Below are 25028 nucleotides of genomic sequence, written 5' to 3'. Positions count from 1 at the left end.
TAGTTTAAAGCTGAACCGGACGGTGTAAAAACGCCGAACTCTTGGTGGGGATGGAAAAGGAAGAATGCGGGAAAGGCAAGGAAAGATCCCAGGTGACTTGGAATCGCAGAGAGGGCTTAAAGGAAAATCAAATGTCAGCGATGGCTCGGGTTCTCCTCCGCTCCGCACCACAGCCCGCCCCATCTTCCAAGTGTAGGAAAAACGGACGAGAATTAAGCTAAAAGCCAAAGAGAGAGACAGAGAGGGACGGAGAAATTCTTTTTGTCCTGTCTTGAATAGTAGTAGTAGTATCAGTATTAGTATTCGCATTATTCATGTGCCTGTTCCCAACCCTTCATCCCCTCCCCCCAGTTTTGTCTTGAAGGCTCCTGCCAAGGCAGCCCGATCTGTCTGCTACCCACCCACCAGCATCCAAGAGTTATGCAGATGTTTATGGCTGAAAAAAAAAATCCCAGTTATGCATCCTTGTATTTTTAAATACTGACTGTAAGTGATTCAAGTATAATCCTTTGTAAAATGCTTTTCTCTTTGACACATTGGAGGGGGTTGACAGAGGAAAACCCGGCGTGGATTCCCCCTCCCTGGCCCCTCTCTCACCCACCACCCTCGCCCCAACTCTGCCAGCGTCGGGGCCCCTGGAAATCCCTAGGAACCTGCACCCAGGAAGGGAAGGCGTCCGTGCTGGCCCCTGGCCCAGGCTCGACCCAACTTCAGTCGGAGTTGGATTTTGGTCCTCGGCGCTGGAAACTGTTTGGGAAGAAGGGTGCTATGCCTAAGTTTCACTCTCTCACCTTTTCTCAAGGGAGCCAGGTCATGAGAATTCAGAATTTTAGACGCTTAGATTTGGCTGCAGCAGAATTTGGGTTCCTTCCACCCTGGAGAGGTCAGGCATCCCCGAGGGTTCTGCTCCCTAGGTGCGATTGGAAGGTGAACAGCCTCAGGGTGACTGCCTAACAGATATGAATTTGTGGCGGGAAGAGGGAAGAGAGTCCAGGGAGAAAGAGGAGGCCCCCAGACTCGTCCCCAGTCGCCCCTCCTCGCTGCTGATACTCGCCTGTCCCTTCCCACCCAGTAAATGCTCTAGGGAAGGCCGCACGCCTCTGGCAGAGCTTTGTCTGTAAGGAGGCTTTTTCCCATTGCAGAGTTTAAAACCGAGAGGAGAACGGCTGGGGGACGCTACAAACAAGAGAGCCACAGTCGGGCTCAGGGTGAAGACAGACAGCGCAATGCCTTGGGCCACAAGAGAAAAGCGAACTCCCAGACGGCAGATGTTTGCTTGGGGCGGTCACCCTGGCCCCTCGACGCCCCTCCGGTCTAGAGAGGACCGCAAATGAACGCCAGTGAGGTCAAGGCGGTGTCCTGGGAGCCCAATATCGCCTTTGAAAAGTGCCAAGTGAGTCTGAACGTGAGCCTCGAGGCCTCGCCTCCAGGGAACGAGGTCCTCGGGTTAGTGGAAGGGGCGCACGCCGCCCGGATGGCATTCACAGGCCTGACATCCCAAATAAGCTAGAACTTCGGCCGACACTAAAGGGTCAAAGGAGGAGTTGCAGGAAGAGGATGGCAGACTTAGAAAATTGGTAATTTAAAAAAAGAAAGAAAAGAAAGAAAGAGAAAAGGAAGAAAGAAGAAAGAAAGAAAAGAAAAGAAAAGAAAAGAAAAGAAAAGAAAAGGAAAATTGGCTCTGGTGCGTGCCCGCTGCCCCCATCCCCGCCTGCCCCTCTGGAATCCAGTCCGGGCTTTGCGCCGCGCCCACAGGCCGACGCTGCCCGGCCTCTGGCGAGAGCCAATCAGAGGGCGCCTCTCAGCACGTGGAGGAGAGAGACTCCAGAGCTCTGCGCCCGCTGCTCACTACACTTGTTACCGCTTGTCCTGAGCGCGGAGAGGGCGAGCTCGGGCCGCGGGCAGGGCGGGAGCCGACAGCCGGCAACCGAGGGAGGCAGAGAGGCACAAAGATCGCAATAATATCCATTATAACCCGCTATCTAACCCCACCCCCAACACACACCCATCCATCCCACCCTCTGGGAGAGGCAGCCGGCGATCTGCTCTCTGCGCCCTGGGAAAAAGCCCCAGCCATGAGCAATCAGTACCAGGAGGAGGGCTGCTCCGAGAGGCCCGAGTGCAAAAGTAAATCTCCAACTTTGCTCTCCTCCTACTGCATCGACAGCATCCTGGGCCGGAGGAGCCCGTGCAAAATGCGGTTGCTGGGAGCCGCGCAGAGCTTGCCTGCTCCGCTGACCAGCCGCGCCGACCCAGAAAAGGCAGTGCAAGGTAAGGATGCGCCCGTCAGGCACTTACTAAGGGCGTTGGGCCCTGATTTGGATGTTTAGTGTTCGGGGGCCAGTGGCCTGGAATTGTCAATTTGGAGAGGAAGGAAGGAGAGGGCATAACTCTGAGGCCTGCTGCCTCACAGAGCGTTAAATATCTAGCCAGGGGCTGTCTCTCCCTCCCTCCCTGCTTCCAGAAAAAGGCCCGTTTTCGCTTAGGGAGCCTTTAGGTTTTCGGTGTTGATCGTTAGGTTGTTTAAATGCCCCTTTTGGTGGCCTTGGGTGTGCTCTGAAGAGGGGCGACAGGTCAGAAACAGTAGATGGCCGGTGGACCCTTGTAGCAACAACTTGATGAAGACAAGAAGCCCAAAAGCTGGTGAATCGGGGTCCCCAGGCTGAGCGAGACTTGGCCTTTCCTCTTTGGAAGATTTCTGTATATGCGGTGTTTTGGTTTTATTTTTTTAATTGTAGATTACTTGTGACCTTTTAAACCAAAGCTTTGCAGAAAACATCTTCCTGGGATTCTCCAAATGCTCCTTAATGTATTTAAAATGTATGAAATGTGTGACTTCTGGGTGCTAATTTTTTTCTCTGTTATTTTATTTTTTAAAATAGAGTTGAGCTGTTTAAAATATTTTATTTTTTTCTGAAATTAAAAATTCCAGAACAAGTATCCTTTTGCCCCGAGCCTGTTACCCTCAAGTTTCGCCTCCAGCTTGCTGCAGAGGTGTCGCAGGGAAAGGAAAGAACTGTTGATTTCTTTTAAAATTCAAAAACAGCCGTCCAGCCACAACGCAGTTTGGACGGCAGGAGCAGACGGTTGAGAAGGGGGCATTTAAATAAAATTGACTTTTTTGCTTTCTTTTTTTAGCTTGCAGTGGCACCTATGCCAGGCGCTTCCTCAAAAGGAAGGAGCGGCCTGTGCCTGCTGCACTCCCACTCCCTCTCTGCCCCAGGCCTCTCCCAGACCATTTTTGCCAGGATGATTTTTCTTTGCCTTTTTGTGCAAGAAGCCCCCCAGCTCTCTCCCGCTGTGGGCTGTTGGGGCGCGGCCTGCACTTGGGGCCACAGGGTCGCTGTCCCCCACCCCGCCCCGCAGCGGTCGCCCTCAGGGCTGCAACCCTCTTGCCAGCCCTTGCCCTCATGGTGGAGCAGCGGGCAGAGGTCGTGCGCAAAGTTTTCAGGATGATGGTGATTTTTTTTTAAAGTTGTAGAATGTTTTCGGATTTTCCTCTGCCCTGAAGTGGGAAGGGAAATAAAAGTGAGAGAGTAGGAAAGGGGAAAGAGAAAGGAATAAAGAAGAAAGGAGAGAGGGGAGAGAAAGCCTGCGAAAAGAGAAAGAAAAGGGGAGAGAAGGAGAGATGAGGAAAAGAAGGGAGGGGGAGAAAGAAAAAGAAAAAAGAGAAGGAGAGAAAAGGAAGGAAGAGATGGGCAAGAGGAATAGATAAGGGAAGGAAGATAGGAAATAAAAGAGGGAGAGTGAGAGAGGAAAAGGAAAGAAGTGAGAGGGAAGGGGAAAAAAGAAGGAACCCAGAAAAAGGGAGAGGGAGAGAAAGAAAGAAAAAGAAAGAGCAAGAAAAGTGGAGAAAGGCCAAGGCGTCGAAGTCTGGTGGTGCGCGGTCCCCGCACGCCTGGGCCTAGGCACTGGGGGAGCAACTGCGGGCGGGCCCCGGCAGCAGCCCCGGCAGGGACTCCCCGGCCGGCCGGCTGGCTGATCGCTCTCCCTTGCCCGCAGGCTCCCCCAAGAGCAGCAGCGCCCCGTTCGAGGCCGAGCTGCACCTGCCGCCCAAGTTGCGGCGCCTGTACGGCCCGGGTGGGGGCCGCCTCCTTCAGGGTGCTGCAGCGGCGGCGGCGGCGGCGGCGGCGGCGGCGGCGGCAGCCGCCACGGCCACGGCAGGTCCACGCGGGGAGGCCCCTCCGCCGCCACCGCCAACCGCGCGGCCGGGGGAACGGCCGGACGGCGCAGGGGCCGCCGCGGCCGCCGCGGCCGCGGCCGCCGCGGCCTGGGACACGCTCAAGATCAGCCAGGCGCCGCAGGTGAGCATCAGCCGCAGCAAGTCGTACCGCGAGAACGGGGCGCCCTTCGTGCCGCCGCCGCCCGCGCTGGATGAGCTGGGCGGCCCGGGGGGCGTCACGCACCCGGAGGAACGCCTCGGCGCGGCCGGGGGCCCGGGCAGCGCCCCGGCTGCGGGTGGCGGCACCGGCACCGAGGACGACGAGGAGGAGCTACTGGAGGACGAAGAGGATGAGGACGAGGAAGAGGAACTGCTGGAGGACGACGAGGAGGAGCTGCTGGAGGACAACGCCCGCGCGCTGCTCAAGGAGCCCCGGCGCTGCGCCGTGGCTGCCACTGGCGCCGTGGCCGCAGCAGCTGCTGCTGCAGTGGTCACAGAGGGCGGGGAGCTGTCACCCAAGGAAGAGCTGCTGCTGCACCCGGAAGACGCTGAGGGCAAGGACGGCGAGGACAGCGTGTGCCTGTCTGCGGGCAGCGACTCGGAGGAGGGGCTGCTGAAACGCAAACAGAGGCGCTACCGCACCACGTTCACCAGCTACCAGCTGGAAGAACTGGAGCGGGCGTTCCAGAAGACGCACTACCCCGACGTCTTCACCAGGTAAGTGCGTAGGGTGGTCGCGGCCGCAGCGGCGGAGAGCGCACGCGGGCCCCAGGGAGGGACAGCGGGCGGGCAGGGGCCCCGGCCTCAGGGCGGACACTTGGCTCCTGGACTCTGCGGAGGAGCGCCCTCCCAACACACCCACCCTTGCTCACCCAAACCACCCACTCCCCCCACCCCTACCCCGGTTTGGGCTTTAAGTTTAGGCTGGAATGGTTTCTCTCCTTCCCAAGGTCGTTGCAGTTTAATGTTTTCAAATTACAAGTTTTAGTTAGAGAGAGGAAAAGAAACAGCCTCTCCAAAGAGCGCCGGAAAGCGCCACCTTGGAGACGCGCGCGCAGCAGAGGGCAGACACAAGGCCTCCGGAGCTGCAGTCCGGGCTAGGTCCCCGGCGAGGCTCAGGAAGCGCTGTCCGCGGTCGTGCGGCCAGAGCAAAGCAGGGGCTATTTTTGGTCGCTGTGCTGTGCGCTCGCCACCCCCGCCTGGTGCCCCAGGAGCCTGGTGGGTATCAGTTACGCAGTTCGCAGTGAAGCTGGAGCCTGTGCCAGCGGAGAAGGCCTTTAAAAAGATTCGAGTTCTGTCGTTTCAGGACTCCTGAAATAACCAAAGGAAATCAGAACTGGGCAGTGTTTGGTGTCTGAACACCTGAGGGGCCCCAGCCAGACTCTCCCCTTCTACTCTCTGTCCTCTTCCGACACACACATTAAACCCACCGTGCGTTTAATGTAAACGGGTTTACCGGGTGGGCAATGATTGCTGGAAGCCTGGCAGGGAGTAGACAAAGCAGTTGGGGGAATTTTCTCTTTGGATCAGTGTCCAAGCCGGGTGTTCCACCTGGTCACACTCCACCTCCATTTGTTTTTCTGGGAAACATGTGCCTGTGTGATGACTGGACCCTCGGCCCCAGCTTATTCAGCCGACCACCTGGGGCGCCGGTCCAGGTAGGGGTCCTTCTCTCCCACCCCAAGGCCAAGTTCTGAGCTCAGGCGAGGAGCAAGGGTTAGGGCAAACGTCCCCCACTGAGGGGGAGAAAGGGATCGGTGACTGCCTAGCGCGGGGCTTGTCAAGCGCGGGCAGTTCCTTCAAAGGAGACGTGCGCAGCTTTTCAATGTGCATTTTAGAAGGGGAATGCTGCCCGCCACTTTGAACCAGAGGAGAAATCGCTGCTTAGGGCTCGGGAGGCCGAGTTAACTCCAAAATGTAGTTGGCCTGGCAATTGCCTAACTCTCCTAACCGGAAACAGAAAAGAGCGGACTTAATGCCAGGCAAAGGCACTTAAACCTGGTCATCGCTTGGGCTACACTTTGTCTTCCCCTGTGTCACCCAGTCCTTTCCTTATCTTTAAAAAAGGAAATAAGTTTAAAAACCTATGTGTGCTATCGAATAGCGAATTGGCCGACCAGCGTTTTGCGTTTATCATACGTGTGTATTTCCAAAGAAGAAACTGAGCTGGTGTCAGTTGGCATCCAGGTCCGCCCTTTTTTAGCTTCTGGCGGGCTTGGGGGCGGGGGAGGACCGAAGTGCACGAGGAGGGGCAGCTCCTTTTCCCCGCCCCACCCCCACCTCCTTCCAACCCAGGAGTTTGAGCCCCTTGGCTCCGGCCCTGAGCCAGCCTGAAGTGCCGCTTTAGATTTGCTGATGCCCGCTGTAGCTGGGGACAACGGAGGGCACTTATGGAGACGGTTTACCTCTGGTGCTGAAGTTTCAGGTGTGGACTGGGGGCCTACCGGCAGGGCAACCCCAGGTCCCAGGCTTCGGCGCCCCCCGCTCTTTCATATCAGCGAGCGGAGGGCCAATTATTCTCGGCGCACTCATATTTTCGGTAAACAGGTCGTAAGCCGTTTTACAGCATCTTAATGGTTTCTTATTTGCCTTAATTGTCGCAGTAATAACTGCAATGACGGGGTAGGGTTTCAGTTAAATTGACTTCCCCTGAGATGGGCAGGGTTTGTAGTGGGCACTGGAGTCAGGAGGTGCGCAGAATTTTGTTTAATCGAAAAATTACCCCACTGAACTCTTAACAAGCTTAACATACCTGCAGAGGGTAATGGGGAGTGTAACCCAAGGGGATGATGGAGGGAGGAAGGCGGGGGAGAGAGAGATGGAGGGAAAGGCATAGCGCTGGAAAGAGAAGAAGAAAGAAGGAGGGAAGAGAAATTTTTAAAAAGAAGGCAGAATGAAACCAAGGGGACAGAAAAATATTTTCTTACTTAAGTGCTGAGTTCCTATTCCACTTAATATTAGGTCAAAACAGGGTGTAAGCTGTGTGTGTGTGTGTGTTGTCTAACTCTGGCTTAAGAGAGTGAGAGAGAACCTGTGTACCCAGGTTTGTAGACTCAGAGACTCAAGAAGCCACCCTTGCTTGTCACACACGAATGTAGTATGATATAATAGATAATATCCTATATCTGGCAATGTACTTCGTGTTTTTGCATTTTCAGTCAAATAGTTAGCACCCCAGGGGTGATGGAATGGCAATGCCCATATGTTTGGGGGTTGGGGGCAGGCAGCCAGGGGAGACCCTAGTGGAGTAGGCCTGCCATAGAGGAGTGGATAGCTGAGAGGGCATTGCTGGGGCCTGCAGTGACCTCCTGTCTGTCTGTTGCTTTCTTATAGGGAGGAACTGGCCATGAGGCTGGACTTGACCGAGGCCCGAGTCCAGGTGAGCTGCACAACAGAGGGAAGAAGGAGGGATGAGGGCTGGGGGCCAGCAGGAGAGAGAGAGATGGGTTGGTAGGTGGGCGGGGGAGGGTTGAGATCCCCTTCACAAAACCAAGAGAAGCAGAATCAGAAAAGTAGACCCAAGCACTCTCTCACACACAAAGATATTTAAAACTTCAGACATGGGAGGTGGAAGGGGGAGGTTTTTGGGTTTGGGAGCCCGAGGAAGGAGTTCAGGATCGGAACAAGGGCTTTAGAGTCCCTGAGACTGCAGTTTGGGAGCCCCTAGCCCTAAAGCCCCTATAGGAAACAATCCACCAACCTACTTCTCCTGATTGAAATAATGGGATGGAGCATGGATTTGGTTGTTAGACAAATCCGCTCAGCCCCAAGCAGGTATTTGGCTGCGATTAAGTCTCCAATCGGGCTTCATAAAAGCCCACTTAGTGCTAGAACAAACAGGGCCATTTGAAGGCAAAATGCTGTTTGATTTCCCCTCCGCCCCACACAAGGAGCTGGCTAATGCTATTTGATTTCCCATTTTTTATAGCAATGAGCCCACATTGATCTAATAGGGAGTGAGTGCAATGCTATTAAAGGTGTTTGCAGCCCCATACCAGAGTGCATTTCCGAACCCAGGCCTCATAACCAAAGAGACGATCAACACTGAGCAGCCCCGATGGCCAACAGAAAACAGATGTCCCCGGGTTAGGAGCTGAGTGAATCACTTTACAGTCAAAATCAAGCGCTGATAAAGCACAATAAATTCCATATGGCTCATTTAATACACAACAGCTTCTTGCATTAGAGGGCTAATGATGAGGCCTGTCCCCTCCTTTCTGTTGACACATTTCTCCATTGTCAAACAGAGATGTGACAGCAACTCCGTATTTTCAGCTCAGGGGAACGAGTCGTGGGAAAGTTAAATAACTTTTAAAAAGAAAGAGAGCGCCCCCTCCCTTTCTCCTCTCTCCCTATTCACTGGAGAAGATGTAATTAAGTGAATATGAATTATTAGAGTCCTTTCGTTTACCTTTGGGGGGCCTCAGAGGTATTAATTCAATAATGAGGAATTGCAGGGGGACATCTTGATAATTGCAGTTGAGCCGGGAGAGACGATCTGTCTGTAAAAAGGTTTCCACGTTCTTTGAGGGCATTCTGAGTCCACTGCCCCCAGTTCCCCTTATTCTTTCACTGCGATCAAGGAGTGGCGGATATTCTTGTCTAGACAGATTTGGATACACAAAAGCTGCCCACCCAGTCCGGTCCCATCTACAGTCTTACTTTTTCAAGCCTCTGGGTTTCCACACTGAAGTGTTTCTGAAATTCACAAATAGATTATTTTGAAGGCTGTGGAATGGTGTCAAAGGGCCCCCTTTTGGCAGAATTGGAAGTAATTGACCGATTTGGATTCTTGATTTTTCTTGCCCTGGGGGGCTGTCTAGAAGTCAAACCAAGCTTAGATGCTACTGCTGGTAACAAGTCCCAGTGTGTAGATTTGAAAAATATGGATGTGTTTCACATTTTAAAATATATTCCTCTGGGATAATTTACATTATATTTTAATATAACTCTGTATAGCCCTGGAGTTCATTCTTAATTTTCAGACTTGCGTGCAGTTATAAACCCAGCCCTAAAAATATTAATGCCTTCAGGGGAGAAGGAGCATATCTTCCCAGCTGTGGGTGTGATGAGCAGGTCACATAAAAATAATTTCATGCTCCTGGGGTTTATTTTTAGATGATGGTAGCTGCCATATTTCAGGTAAAGGTCTCTATTAAAATTGCTTTCTATTAGCAATTAGGAAAATACCTCAGGCTGAAAACCTCCTCCAAGCCTAGAACTATCTTATTTAAATAACCGATTTAAACTACATCTCCAAAAGGAAATAAAAGACTTGTTAGCTCTGAAGATGTGAAAAGTCTACACCTATCCTGCCCTCTGATTTCTATGCGCCCAGGTATTGCTGCCTGCTTCATCCATGTAGTCAGTGCCTTCCTGCATAGAACTGGGTCCTGCGGGGAGCCCCTGCCAAGAGCAGGCTGTGTACCCCTGTTTCATTTCATAGAGGAATGACCCCTTGAAATGTATGCTTGCTAATTAACTCGAGCACTTCTTCCCTCCCTCTCATCCCTCCCTGAACCCCAGAACCCAGCATAGTGCTCTTAGGTGTTCAGTAAATATTTCTGAAAAGAATAAATGAACTATCTCTCCACTTTCCTCTTCCATACAGAGCCAAGAATTTTGCCAGCTCTTGCGTAAATCTGAAATAGGTGAAAATAGCTGACATACAGTAAAACAAGTATGTCCCTCATCTCTTGGTGGCTGCCCATTCCCTAGAGTCACCATTGAATGCATGCTTTCACTTGCCTTATTTTACCCAGTCCTCATAACAGCCTTATGAGTGAAGTTTTATTATCCCCATTTTACAGATTCGAAAACTGAGGTTCAGAGAGGTTTAAGTGACCTGCCTAAAGATCCTAGCAAGCAAGTGTCAGCACAGACGTTTAAACTTTGGTTTCCCCAACTCTAAACACACTGAATCGCGTTCCTTAAACTTGGAAAACTGGCCCAGTTGGAATGCGGGCAGAAAGGGTTTGCTTGTCCTGTTTCCTGCTGACTTGAAGTTGTGGCTCCTATTCACTGCTCATTTGGCCCCAGACATGTCCGAAAACTACCTGAGGCCAAAGAGGGGCAGGTGGGCGGGGGCCGCGGTGGAAAGGAAGGGGCCCCTGCAGCGCGCCGAGTGAAGGGACGGGTACGCGCCCCGTGCGCCCGCCGGCCCGAGCCGCGCCGACCCTGGGCTCTCTCTGCCTTGCAGGTCTGGTTCCAGAACCGTCGGGCCAAGTGGCGCAAGCGGGAGAAGGCGGGCGCGCAGACCCACCCCCCGGGGCTACCCTTCCCGGGGCCGCTCTCTGCTACCCACCCGCTCAGCCCCTACCTGGACGCCAGCCCCTTCCCTCCGCACCACCCGGCGCTAGACTCTGCTTGGACTGCCGCCGCCGCCGCCGCCGCCGCCGCCTTCCCGAGCCTACCTCCGCCTCCCGGCTCGGCCAGCCTGCCGCCCAGCGGGGCGCCGCTGGGCCTGAGCACTTTCCTCGGAGCGGCAGTGTTCCGACACCCGGCTTTCATCAGCCCGGCATTCGGCAGGTAACGCATGGCCTCGGAAGTCTGTCTGTCTGTCTGTCTCTCATACACACAGAGGCTGGGGGCAGGGAGGAGGCAGGAGTCAAACAGGGTTACACACATCTTTTTCTTTGGCTCAACCTCAGAGACTGTAGCCAAAGAAAAAACTCTCTAATTGCGCCTCAAAAAAAGGGGGGTCTTGAAGGGATTGACTTGGAACTGAATGGGAAAGGGGAAGGCAGTGGCAGTAACGACAACCGTGACAACGGGGAATGAAAGCTGTAAAAGTACCATCTGAAGGCTGCAGCAGCTCCCACCATAGGTGGTATTCAAGCAAACATGTACAGGTGTAGGGTACGGAGCAGGGATGACTTTTCAAGTTTTGCAAAAGTTCTTCCTCATGCCCCCAAACCTGGCAACCTGAGGAACACAGCCCTCATCCCCATGGGAGCCCTCGAGCCACCAGGCCCTCTGGGTGCACAGAATTCTTTCTTCTGCCCCAGACTCCATCTTCCTTGTCACTCAAGTGACCCGCTGCCAACGACACCTCCGTATGTGCAAGCCCCGATCTACAAGGTAGTACAAGACAACGAAATAAAAGAAACAGCTCATCTTATAACTCCTTTTCTTTAATGAACATCGAATGAGGAAATAAAAAGTCTGCATAATCACATAGACAAAGAAACAAAGGAGGGATGTATTGTGTTAGCGCAGTGAAAATAAAACTGGATGCAGCTTCAATGATCACTCTTTGGGAGAACAAAGAAATAATAGATTCATCCAACTGCGCAGCTGCTTAACAAAAAATCATCTTACAGAAAATTAAGACTCGGAGTAAATTTAGTTTCTTATAACAAACCAATAAAATAAACAGCGAGTGCACTGAAGCAGAGTTAGTGACTCAGTTTACCTAATGGAACCAGGGCATGTTACTACGCCACCTCCGGGTCACACTTTATCATATCTTTCTGAGAAAAATTTTAAAGTTCTGTCTCTTCCCTCCCTCCACTTTTTCCCTCTGACAAGTGACTTGTAAACCCAGGCGAACCGTGGCTGGAGGACCGAGTTGCGAGATTCGGAGAGGCTGGAAGAGGGTCTGGGCTGGGGTGGTGCGAGGAGTGAGCAGTGGGCTTGGGAGAAGGAGGCGGCGCTCCGTGAGCCCAGGTGGGCTCATTTCTAACCCTGGAAATTCGGAATTGGCCCCGCGGGCCTGGAGCCAGAGCCCTCAGGGAGGCGGTCGGGAAAGCTCGCGGGCGCTCCAAAGCGGTGGGCGTGGGGGTGGTGTCCGGTGGCCCCGGGCGGCTCCGGCCACAGCTAATGTCCGGGTGCTGTGTGCATGGGGTGGAAGCGTCACGTGGAGTAATCCCGGCGCCACGCGGAGGCGGTGGCGCTGGCGTGGGTGCCAGGCTTGGGCATCGCCTTGCGCCGCGCGCCAGGGTCGTGGGTCGGGGGGCTCCCTGAGGCCAGAGGTCACAGGGGCGCGGGGAAGACAGCTGGGGTCGCCGCGCCAGGATGTGGGGCTGCTGGCAGGTGACACCCGCCCGTCGAGCGGAAATCAACAGGCGGTCGTCCTTCACTCCCACCCGCGGGCACTGGCCAGACGCGGGTCGCTGAGTCCCGGGCGGAAGGGCTGCCGCGGCGGCGCGGGTGGCCCGGGAGGCCGGCGAGCTAGGCCTGTTTCTCCAGGGCGCAGTAAGTCCCGGGCCGAGGAGCCGGAGGGAGACCTCAGAGCCCGCGCCGTGCGCCTGGGCAGCTGGAATCCCACCTTCTCCGTCTTTTTTCCTCCCCACTCCCACCCTCCACCTTCCCTTCTTCTTTTGCTCTCCGTCTCTCCTTTTCTCCCTCCGCATTCTCTCCTAGAAGATAGTGTCTGCAGCCTCTGGCCTTGGAATACAGCGTCCGTTTAAGCGAAACCACCGAATCCACGCCACTGGGCCGTGGGGCGTGGGGTTTCCACGCCCGCCTGTGGACCCCGGCCCGGCCCCTCGGGGAATATCTGGACTCGGTCTTTTCACCCTAGTCGGTTCCCTGCCCTGGGAAAGCCCTTTCTGCGGGGTCCAGCCTCCGCCCGCGCCCTCTGCCCATTCCCCCCTCGCCGCGGCCCATCCGGGTCCCGTGGGTACCGCGCCCCTCAGCTGCCGCGGCGACTAGTGGCTGGAGACGCTGCCCGAGGCGCCGCGCACAGCTCCCGAGGCCATGACCGCGCTGTTTGCTCTCCCCGCAGGCTCTTCTCCACAATGGCCCCCCTGACCAGCGCGTCGACCGCGGCCGCTCTCCTGAGACAGCCCACACCCGCCGTGGAGGGCGCAGTGGCATCGGGCGCCCTGGCCGACCCGGCCACGGCGGCCGCAGACAGACGCGCCTCTAGCATAGCCGCGCTGAGGCTCAAGGCCAAGGAGCACGCGGCGCAGCTGACGCAGCTCAACATCCTGCCGGGCACCAGCACGGGCAAGGAGGTGTGCTAAAGGCTGCCCTCCACCCCCGCGCCCCGCGCGCGCCCCGAAAGGTCACCTCACTCAGCACCACTCAAGACCAAATGGAAACAGAGGACCAGCACACTCCCGAGACGGCACTGAGAGAGCGCAGCCGCCTTCGCAGCACTCTGGATGCGGGCATGGCAGCCCTCTGCGCTCTGGGACGTGGCACCTCCTCGGCTGGCTGTCCACCCACCCCTGCCCCTGCTACTGCCAACCTCGCTCCAACTCCAACATCCACTCTCTCTTGTTCTTGCTTTCCTGAAAATATCGGGGAGGTTTTCTCCCCCAGACGCCTGACATTGAAGTAAAAAATTTAAAAAGCCCAACCTCTTTCTCCTGACACCCCACTTAGCCTTTTTTTTTTTTTTTTTTAAATAGCATTTTGGCGCTCGAAGTTGATCTCCCCAATGAGGGCCCCAGCGTGAAGCCAGGGCTCGGGAAGCAAATGCGAGCCTGTAAGATAGCTAACAGTGCACTTAAAGGAAAGGGGCATCTTGTTCTTGTTCTCTTCTTTATCATACACCAACCAAGGTTTTTATATCAAACCAAAGGGAAATACTCTGCTAGAATATGGACTGTTGAAGTCACCAAACTGTGATTATTGATTCTGTACATACCATTGTTATTAAAAAAAAAAAAAAAAAGAACAGAGCTTTGTATATTTGAAATGTTATAACGCAATTGCACTCAGCGTGGTATGGTAAAAGTTTGTCCTCCTGTAGATTCTTACTGTGTTGTAGATACGGTAGGGTTCCTAGACAAATATTTATGTACTCAAGCCCTTTATTTAACTTATTAACTGTAGAGGCTTCCGAAACCTTCAAGATAAAGGCAATGGTACAGTACTTTTGTGTAATGTGTAATTGTTACCACTTTTCCTTGCTATCTAGTGGAGAAGTGTCACGCTCAAAATAAAAAAAATTATATGTTTAACAAAACGAAGTGTGAATGTTCCATACAGGCGCTGAGGGGACAGTAGAAACCCCCAACCCCACCCCCTCCCGGAAGTCAAGGGTGGGCTCCAGTGTCCAGGCATCTCCTGGGATTATCTGCACACGCGTTTTCCTGGCAGAGGTCCCTGGTTTGAATCCGATCCTCAAAGGGAACCGGATTTCCTACAAAGGTTAAGGACGCCGCCGCGGTACTTTCCACGCGCACCTCGGCTCTCCCTGGTCGTATCGCAGCGGGAGCTGGGGGCCCCGGGCCACGGAGGTGGGGTGAGTTCCAGGATGAGTGGATGGTGGGCGTTGTTGACGGTGGAGTCAGAAATTTGAAGCAAGCGGGAGTCTTGGCTCGGAAGGCGAAGGGAGCTGTTGGAAAGTGCCACGTAGCGAGGAAGTGAAGTGCGCAGTCCGAGATGACAGGTAATGGCGAGAGCGAGAAGCCCAGGCGCTCCCTTCCGAGGGGGCGGGCTCCAAGGCACGTTCTCAGGGAGGAGGGAGTGTGTATGTGTGTGTGAGAGGGGTGGGGGTAGAGAGAGAGAGAGAGAGAGAGAAACATGCGGGAGCAGTAGTGATGGAAAGGCAGCGAGGGGTATCCAAGTGGCAGGTCTTAACTCGACAAATGTCATTACATCACTTATCCAGGCATTGGTAAATGTATACATTTAAAAAAATCTAAACAACTCAGGTTTCGTGAGGAGACCCAAACAGATTTGCAATCCGTAACCACCTCAGCGCACCCCTCCCTCCCCGCGGCGGGGACCGCAGCTTCTCCCTCCCCCAGGCCCTGCCCGCGCCCCTCCGGGTGACCGCTCGGTGGAAGCCCGCCCGCGGGGGCTGGGTCTCGCCGACTCTCCCAGGGTGATGGGAAAGGGAAGAGAAGCTTAATTAGTTTCAATTTGCTGTAATTAGCGCGCCGGACCTTTGGGGAGAGGGGCAGGCGGGAGGGGTGCGGGGGTGCCGCGGCGTGACTACCGCGATCGCGGAGCTGGGGCCGGCAGCCTCGCCACGCCGCCGGCCAGTCGGTCGCCGCGGGGGGCGCGGGTGCGTCTCCGGGCCGGGGCCGTCGGGCTCCGCGCGCGCCCTGGAGGAGGGGGGCCGGGTCCCCTCGCGGCCCAGGGCGCAAGTGTGCGCTGCCGAGGGGAGGGTGCAAGGTCGGGCAGAGGTCAGCGGCCTGCCAGGCGCTGTGCCCACCTGGGTGTGGGCAGCCTGCCCGGCAGCTTCGGCGCTGGAGCCCACGAGACCCGGGCTCGCCCCCTATCCTGCACCCCCCTTCACTCCCCACTTCAATCCCCCCTCCCCCCAACCCCGGGTCCATACGCCCGGAGACCCCGACCGCCCGAAACGTTGGGTAGTTCGCCGACCCGGCTAGCCGGCTGGTGACCACTTCTGGCACTTGGGCCGTCGGGTGGATCACCGTCGCCCTACGTTGGCCCTGGACTCACGGGGGCGGCACTTGCAAGAAGGGCCCCGGTCTGGGGTATGGGGAGCGGCCGCCAACTACCATTCCTACCACCCACTCCTTTCCCGGGTTTAGTAGGCCCAGTGGGAACTTTCTAGGGCCTTACTGGAGGTCTCAGAGTCTAAAACCCTCAGACTCCACATCCACAGGCTCTCGCTGAGCGAAAGCCGCTTTGCTGGGGTGGGCGGGACCGCTGGAGAGTTTGGGGAGGAGACAGGGTACTGCTGGGTAAGACTGAGGGAAAGAAGTTGGGTGTTTTTTGTTTTTTTTTTTTTGTGGTCAATATCAATTTTCCGTCGATTTTGCCTTTTTGTTTAGTAGGGCTTCTTCCCCCCCCTCCAGGCTGCTAGTTGGATGGTATACGAGAAACAGTACCATTCTTCCTGTTAATGAACTCTTTTTTAAGTCATTTTTTCTCATTTGACCCTTCCATGGAACAGAAGCAAATTGCGTGAAATTACCTCCAAGGATTACATTTATTACTGGCCAATGAGAACCCCTCGCCTTGTTTTACAAACTCTTAATCCTATGTCATTCTGATGCTGCAAACAAGCCCGGTCCTGGGCCTCCTATTCTTTCAACTTTCCCCAGCTGGAGGGACCTCATTCTGCACTTAATATTCCCCATAAATATCACACGCTAAAGACCCCCTGACTTCCAGCAAGTCCACATTAAACATGTGACATGTCACGCATGACAAACTCTGAGTATCTTTTCAAAGCAGCATTAAAAGCAAAGAAACCAATTTTCTTCTCCTTCCAAACCTCCCCAAGTGCTGAATGATGGGGATTGGAAAGAGCCACTGGAGCGTACTTAGGGGGATTTTATGAGATTTTCCAGAATGATTTAATCTTATTGTGAGCATTATTAATGAATGGCAACCCAATTTGGCCCCAATATCTGGGAACTTGGTCACAATGCTGGGAGCGGCTGACCCCCCCAACCTTAAGCAAACCTCTTCCACCATGGAGGAGGACACGCAGAGCCCCAGGGAGTTTGCGAGAGCCTAGTTCAGGGCATGGCTGTGTCCTATCACACCCAAGGCAGAATGGCCCAACACCTGCTTTCCCAGGGCCACCCCCACAGCATCTTGGGGTGAGGGGTAATTGAAGCCTGGGACAGGCCTCTGTGGGAGGGTTGAGGGGAAGGGGTAAGTTAATTTGCTACATATTCAGACAGGTTAGCCAGATCTGGAGGACGTCCTGGAAGGCAAAAAGGGTGCATTTGGCATAATATTATCAGAGGTGTCCTTCCGTTACCAACTACCCATGGCCCGAACTGTGGACAGTAGTCAGGGCGGGCATCTTAGATGTGTGGGGGGGGCAAGTGGAAGAATTAGGGAGAGTGACTGTTGAGAAAGTTTGGGCCTCCTTGGGACTTGAAACTCAGACTTAAACTAAAATCCATGCTGAAATTGGCTCAGACCAGTTTCCCATTTTTTTCTCCTACTACCCACCCCCTACCCAATTGGGGCAAACACTGTTGTTTTTGATTTGTAGTATCAAGAGCCAAAGCACCTGTAGTTCTGTTTAGTATCCTTTTAAGTGTGATCTTACTAGAATGACAAAAGGGGCTGATGTGAGAGAAAAGGAAATTATAATAGGTTAGCCCAACTTGCTTTTAGAGAAAAAAAATGTCCATGAGCGTGTGTGTATGTGTATACCCAAAAGTGAGTGTGTCTGAATGAAGGGGGTCTTAAATGGGGCCTAAAATGATATTTTGGAACACAGAAGTCCCCGGAACAACTGCATATTTCACTGATAGTGGCAGCCTGGCTGGGGGGCGGGAAGAAGAAAACCCACTACCTGACGGTGGGGAGAGCTGGCGGGGTGGCGGGGCGGGGAGCATTTTTCAAAGGAAGAAGTCTTGTTGTCCCTGGACATTATTAAGGGTCCAGTTTGAAGTATACATTTTTTTTCCTTTAAAGAAATGGGAGTGATTACCAGTTATACATTAAGAAATGTCATTCAGTCATTTTTATTCATTCTCCGGAAATCTTCGTAAAAGCCTGAATCATACTTCTACAAGCAGCAATTTTGTTAATCCAGGGGGTTATTACTCTGGGCCCTTATTAGGTTCTACACCACTGCCAAGCAATCCTATAACCCTCTCAAAAGAAGTTTACCTCCCTGTTATAAAACCAGTAGTGGTATTTATACTGTGCAATAATTAGTGTATTACTTGAATCCACTAACACGTTCATTTTATCTCTGCACAAAACCTCTAGTCTGCTTATAGAAAGCTTGTGCCTCCTTTGGTGCTGTTAAAGTGGTGAAAGAGTGAATTGAAGGCTGGTTGCACTTTCTCCTTTTGCCTCGCCTTAATTCCCATCTCTTTTTGCTCTCATCCAATTAGCACAGTGTATTAAGCGGTTTATCATCTCATAGTCAGCTATTGAGAGAAACAAGGCGAGCACTTTGCAATAGAACCTGCGCTCCTTTGACACCCTCAGGTACTTACATATTCCACTGCGCTATGAATAATAGAGGAAGAATGGAGCGCTAATTCCCTCATCAAAGAATGCCTTGTCTGCTGCTTTGCTCAACAACACCATTCTGATCAAAAGAAAAGCAATAAAGCTTAGCATAACAAAACGAAACCTACTTATTAGCTTAGTGGTTAAATTAATGCAGAGCCGCTGCTATTCAAAACCAAGGTTTGAAAACAGCCTCCAACAACCTGATAATGCTGCCTTCGGGATGAAGGAATTTTAATCTGAAATTTGAGGCTGGCTGAGATGAGTTAATCTATTAAACTGCTATAAGGAAGCTCCACCACAAACTGTTCAATTAAGAAATATTTAGGTGAGATGGAGTGAGAAAGAGGGAGAGAGAGAGGAGAAAGAGGGGGCGGGAGGGAGGGAGACAGGAGCAGAGAATGGCAGCTTTAAATTTGGGATGGGAGCATCGAATTAAAGAGTCGGGCATCCTGACAGGAGGGTCTGGGGCTTGGTGTTTTCCTTAAAACTCTAAAACAAACAGGAAAATCTGTTTTTGGAGTTTCCTTACTGTTGCATCTTCCGCCAAACTCATTTTAAATGATGTTTGAAGAAGTATGTCGAGGAGCATGGTGTGTGTGTGGAAGGTAAGAGGTAGCAAGGGCTGGAGAAAGGGGTGATGGTGACGGGCAGTGAATTCATTCCCTTTCAACATCTCCCAAATTCCACTCTTGGAACTTTGATTAGCCCCCACATCCTGGGCAACAGTCACAAGATTAACTCCATCTGTTTTCTGGACAAATGAAAATCTTATCAAGCATACTCTGTGGGATTTTCCACTTCTGGCCCCCTCTATGCACCTTATATGTAGGAGAGTGGAGGGTTATCAGATTGTGTCCAAGATAAGCTTGTGTACACGTATCCACTATAGGTCAAATCCTAGTTCCTAAATTAAACAGAAAAGGTGTCCTTTCCAGAGACAGGGTTCTTCTAGGGTACAATTTTCCAACTGGCCCAGATAAACTTTGGCCCAGAGGTTTACTCTGGCCCACACAGAGTTTAAAGTTTTATTTTAAAAAATTAGTTGTCAAGGTTTAGAAATCAATAAGCTTTGTGGAATATTTGGATTCCTGGCTTCTCTTGAAAACTCGATCCTGTGGCCACACTGGGCCCCATCCCTGCCAGCATCACTGAGTAGCTTCTGCCCCCTTTGGACAGGACCTGCCCACTCCTGTTTGCCACAATCCCTGCCACTCACTCTAGTGTGAACCTGGTTTGCTTCATCCATTCACTTTTAGAATTTGAGTTTAGGACCCGTGCCAGAGTCCACGGAGACCTGCGGGTCACCTCTCTCCTTACAAATAAGATAGGCAAAGTTTCTGCATCAGTTCTGCCTGGTGTACTATCAACCAACGCAAATCAAGGAGTAGAAATATCTCTCAGAGAAAAGTAAGTATGTGATATTCCCATCTTCTAACAGAGATTCACTGGAGTTCTTAAAGTTGCAGTTTCAACTTCCACAAACTTCTGGAATCCTTAGGTGCCTGGAGTTCTAACAGATCCCAATAAGAAAACATCAACTGCTGCATTAGCTCTTTTCAGGCACGGTACTTAGAAATGTCTGACATTCTAGAGGAATGGTCCTTGCCCTCAGGGTGGTTATAATCTAGAGGCAGAGACAAGAAACCATCCAGTGAGAAGTTACTTGAGTCTCTTGGAGCTTCTTGATGATCAAGTTCAGGATAACTATTTATATTTAATATAATCCCAGATCCCAGAAATCAAGGAAAACATGCCTTCCCTTCAGGAAGCACACTTAAGAGAACCATCTCCCTAACCTTATGTGAGAATAGCAATTATTGAAAGAGTTGACCAGGGGAGCAATAAAACCACATTAATCCCTTAGTTCCTGAAGCACCGTGGGTGCTCCAGTTTGTGACAGACTGCAGAGCTCACACAGTACCAAGTTAGTTAATTAACTGACAGGGCTCGAAACCCACAGTGTTTCTACTTAGAATCTCAGTCTAAGAGCAGGAGGAGAAAGGAGAGGGATGGGAGCCAGAGGGGAGGTGAGGAAGAGAAATAAAAAGAAAAAGCAACGTAAAAGGCAGCTTCATTTCCACTGCTTAACCCGTCAGTATTCCTTCACTAGGGGGACCTTTCTTGGGGGGCGCTTTTTTCTCAGGAGTCCTAGGCCTTGCTCTTCAAAAGAGACGCTGCTGGTCTCTTGGCTTGGCTAAGTCAGCAAAGCACATAAGAAACCATACTTCATCTGTTAAATGACCTAAAGTCACAGAAATTCTGAATGCTTCTCAGAACATTCAACCAAATACCATGCTGTGCACACCTGAGCTGGGTTCTGATAGAGGTGGCTATGAAGAAACTGGGCTGAGGTTTGAAAAGGGGATGGCCTCTAGTCTTTCATATACACACACACACACACACACACACACACACACACACACACACACACACATATATATACACACATATACATATATATATACACATATACATATATATATGTATATGTATGTATGTGTGTATGTATTTAGAGGTGGGGGTCTCACTACGTTGCCCAGGCTGCTTTGAACTCCTGGGCTCAAGCCATCCTCCTGCCTCCACCTCTGGAGTAGCTGGGACTACAGGTGTGTGCCACAGCAACTGGCTCTAGTCACATGTTACTCCTTGCTGCCTCTCTAATCAACTCTTTGCACCTGGTAAGGATTCACCACAACTGCTTTCCCTTTAGAAAACTTTATTCTTAAGTAGAAGGCACAACATACGTTTTCTTTTATAAAAACACACAGGTCAATGTTTTTAAAAAACACAGCATAGTTGTACAAGGGGAAACATTTTGTTAGTATAATCTTACCAATAAAGTAAGAGAGGAAAGACTGCCATACTGAAATATATTTTGCTGCTGCCAAAGAGGGTCCCATTCTGAAGAAATGAGAAAAAAATAGCAAGCACCAGGGCCAATTAAGCATCCCTCCCCCCAATTTTTCTGAATACAACACAGTGATCCTCACCCCAACCCCTACACATGTTAATGGACTGTTAGAGTATGAAATTATTTTTAATGTGCTTTCTTGTTGTATAAACCTTTACCTGCACTTTCTATTTAAGGGGCAAAAAGGGAATGTGAATGTAAAACACCTGCTCAGTGTGTGTCTGTTGGACTTTGGAGCAATTCAATAAACAAGCCTGTTCTGTTTAATCTATTTAGTGAGTGCAAAGCTTCTAAATCTCCCCCCTCAGCTACCTATATAAAAGACAAGACTGAAAAGGACACCCACTCCTGGATGGCTGGAGAAGCATTTGGATTTAGATCGGGTTTAATTGGTGTGTGAAAAAGCAAAATGTCAGCTCTTCAGTCAGGCTCTGAGAACCTCTCTTTATGGGGGGGGGGGGGTGTACATAGGCTAAAGGCCCTGAGGCAAAGCCTGGGGTCACTTACATTCCAGCTACTCTCAAACCAAGTAGCAATTTCCCTCCCTCAGAAACTGGGTCTTCAGGACCTTGGGGAGGGGAGCTTGGGGAAGGGCCCTGGAGTTGTGTTTTAAAGCAGTACATCTTAATATGAAGATGGGAACTTCTATGATGCTTAGGAACATTAGAGTCAACATTTTTGCAGCCCCCTTTCCTTGTCTACATTCACACAAACATGAGACACAGTTCCAAGGGAGAAACAGATGCAGGAAGGGCAGGAAGGGCAGTAAGGGCCAGAGCGGAGGCACAGAGGAAGCTGGGATTTTTCAACTACCCCCTCCTTGGTTACTCCTGGGATTCCCTTAGGATTTCACAGCACAACCAGCGAAGAGTTTGCTTAGGTTCACTTCGGAGTAGCCACTTCGGGACAAGAATTGCTCTGCTGTGTTCTTGAGTTTTCTGTAGTCCTGCAGAACTCTGGGGGTAAAAAATTGCTTCTTCAATTTATCTAAAAAAGAGAGAGAGAGAGAGAGAGAGAGAGATTAGAAGTTTCAGGTAGTTTCTTTAAAAAACATTCAGTATTCCACTAGAGAAGAGGATGCTGATTCCATTTGTATCTCCACCATCTTATCTCTGGTCTACCCCTGGGGCCGGTCAGATGCAGACCCTGCCCACCATTCCTCTGTGAAAGCTTCTCTTCCTTTCTCCTGCCTGTCCGCTTCTCAGCACCTAGCTGACTCAGCATACCGGGGGACGGGGCCACCCTCTACTGATGTGAACTGCAGGTGCACGCTCATTTGCAGCAGACAAAGTGAGCTCTACATGCAGACACCACTTTCATGGGTGCTGCGAGCACATGCATGCAACTGCTTGCGAAGTCTGGAAGTAGCAGGAAATACCTAGTCTCAAAGGGAGCTATGGCCTCTGGTGCCTTCCAGCCCCAACTCCCCAGATCAGCTGGGCCTAGACAGCTTCTTCTAGTCCCTCTAGTTCACCTCCCTCTGCTAAACAAAACTTTTTTGCTGAAAGAGGCGAGAGGTGAGTGGCCCCGAGGGCACCTGTCTGTCCATGGCCAAGATTTCTTTGCTCTTCTTTGTCCACACTGCGTGAACTCAGGATATTCGGCACTCTTGCTCCTTCAACACATTCATCCCTGGCCTTTCCCTTCAGAGCAGGGTGCTACCAGTAAGAGAAAAGATCCCTCTCCTTTCCCTTCCCAGAGCCTGCTACTTCTACATGTTGTTCTTTTAAAGGAGCAGTGGGGCTGTGATGCTCAGGTCTGATCTTTTGGGTGAAGACGGTGATCACATGGGGGATGACACTATGTTTGTTCAGGAACCTGGTAAGGTGTTTGGAGAGGCTGCTTTCCCGCCCACCGCGCCCCCCATCCCCATTTGATGGCTTAGGAAACTGGGAGGTTAAGTCACTTACCCAAGGTTACACAGCAGGTAATCAGGGTTGTAGGCATGCAAACCCAGGTAGCCAGAACCCCCAGCCTGCACCTGAGTCTCACTTCTGCCTACTCCCCCTGCCACTGCATCATTACTCCCACATAGAAATGTGCAGGCCTGAGGTGAGGACTCCGACCCCATAAGATGCTGGCCTGTGCCAAAGGGCCTGGGAGCAGCAAGGCTACCCAGCACCTCCCGATAGGAACCGGTCAGGCAGGAAACATGGAGGGGAGAGCGCACCACTCACAGAAAGCAAACCTCCAACAACAGCAACACGCAAGTCCATAAAACACCCGGAAAACGAAAACTCAGACTCCAGATTTTTGTTTCTTGGCTATACATTCACATTTGCTCTCCACAACCTTTTCTGAATTACATAAATTGTCCTTTAAAGAACCACAGGTTTTATAGAGAATTAAAATGCCCAAAAGGGGTGGAAAAAGAGAGTGGGGCTGCAACAGAAAGACAATTTGAAAGTTCTAATGATCCGAGTCTGGGAATACACAACAATGGCCCCAACCAGTGCCTCCCGGCAGGCCAGAGCTACAGGCCAGCAACCCTGTGCATGTGAATGACACAAATGCATCTGATGACTGGGGAGAGCACATTTAAAGAGCTGCGGTAATACAGAGCAGGGGAGGAAAAGAGAGGACATAGCTCCTGATGTGTTTACCTCCTCTGCTGATGGGATATTGACTTTTCCCACCAGGTTGGTTAGAAAGGGGACTATTTACGCTGCCACACAGCAGAGTTAGAATGACAACCAGCGTCACTCGGTGCTCTTCCTCGTAAAAGACAACTGTGACCGCCAGCATATCCCAGAGCCAGTCAATATGGCCAAGGCACCATTCCACACCAGTTAGAGATGCAGATAAAAGCTCCCACTTGCTTCCCCAATGAGAATTTAATCAATAACATATGGAAGGTCTTCTAGGAAACAGAACTGGACTAGCTGTCACAGGCCGCATCAGGGGCAGGGGCTTGGTGGGGGGGGGGCGGGGGGCGGGGAGGAGGAGTCATCCCTTCTTCCTGGTTTTTCTCTTCCCTCTTTAGGCACCTGGGCCACCCACGTTAGGCCTCACAGTAAACTGTTACCCTGTTTGTGTCAATACTGCACCCACCACTTTATAACTCAAGGGAAAATACAGGTGTTAAATGGTGGAGGCCAGTTAATGCGGCCAGTAAAACCCTGATTCCTTTCCCTGCTTTGGTTTTGAGAGTCAGCCTACCAGTAACAAGACCATCACCTCAGGTGCTGCAGGTCAGGCGCCCAACAACTGTTAAAACATTCCAACATGCCATTAGGCAAGAGGCAGAGAAGATCCGCAGCCATCCCATCCCTGTCCACAGAGATGCCACTGGCCCTGGTTACTGCTGTCTCCGCCACCAGCACCACAAAGCCAACCTTTGTCGAGATCGGGGAGGAAATGCTCTTCCTACACACAAGTGTGTCACTGAAATACACTCTAATGGCTTGAAGTATCACCCAGAAATCGCTCATCTTAATACACCAGCAAAGCTGATCTCCTTTTTAAACTTTTCTTGCGAATAACATTCGAGGAATGTGTATGTAAAGCTTATTTACTCTGGTCCTTTCTACATGCTCTGATTTCTTGTGGTTATACATTAATTACCAAAAATATTCTGTCCCTAACCCCTATGAAAACGATGGAAAAAAAGGGTAGTCTAGACATTAATTATTCACAAAATATTTTATCAGACAACAAAATGAACTGCTCATTTAAAAGTTGATTTATATTGATGAGAATCTAAAACCTCAAAATAAAGAAAATTACATTCTTTTCTATATGGGATGAGCTAGACCAATATCTGCAGGTTGACCTTTCTTAAATAGTTTATATAAAAGTCAACTGATCAAATAAAATGCTAGCTCTATTAAAATTATGGAGTATTCTCCCATCTAAGGAGAAACTATCTCTACTTCACATATTTTACTTCCATGTCAGTAAACCAAAAATTTCTTTTCAGCTCTACTCTTTATAAAACCCTCTTTGGACTTAAAGAAACACACTGAACTAGAAACCACGAGGCAAAGACATTTTAACATCGCCTACTGGTTATTTTCTTTTAATTAAGGCAGGCTTAGGCACACAGGCAGCAGCCGTCTCTGTTCTGAATGTCTGTTTCATTTATTTCTGTGC

General features: G+C 51.4%; 2 protein-coding genes across 3 annotated transcripts in view; one reads left to right on the top strand and one right to left on the bottom strand.

The window, feature by feature from the left end:
• The first annotated feature begins 1870 nt into the window (after window positions 1-1870).
• ARX (aristaless related homeobox) lies at window positions 1871-14081 on the top strand. Its single transcript, XM_025372805.1, has 5 exons — window positions 1871-2271; window positions 4003-4879; window positions 7496-7541; window positions 10362-10690; window positions 12891-14081. The coding sequence occupies exons 1-5, from the start codon at window positions 2076-2078 to the stop codon at window positions 13129-13131; spliced, it is 1689 nt and encodes a 562-aa protein (XP_025228590.1). The 5' UTR covers window positions 1871-2075; the 3' UTR covers window positions 13132-14081.
• A 6643-nt stretch (window positions 14082-20724) lies between these two features.
• The window catches only part of POLA1 (DNA polymerase alpha 1, catalytic subunit), a 308750-nt gene continuing 304446 nt past the window's right edge, over window positions 20725-25028 (bottom strand). For both annotated transcript variants that reach the window (XM_025373524.1, XM_025373525.1), the window contains exon 37: window positions 20725-21923. In XM_025373524.1, coding sequence (XP_025229309.1) covers window positions 21778-21923 — 146 coding nt within the window. In that variant the 3' untranslated portion in view covers window positions 20725-21777. The remainder of the gene's footprint in view (window positions 21924-25028) is intronic.

This window comes from Theropithecus gelada, chromosome X, assembly GCF_003255815.1.
Source record: "Theropithecus gelada isolate Dixy chromosome X, Tgel_1.0, whole genome shotgun sequence".
Taxonomy (NCBI): Eukaryota; Metazoa; Chordata; class Mammalia; order Primates; family Cercopithecidae; genus Theropithecus; species Theropithecus gelada.
The sequence above is the reverse complement of the archived record's forward strand: the minus strand, read 5'-3'. Positions and strand labels throughout refer to the sequence as shown.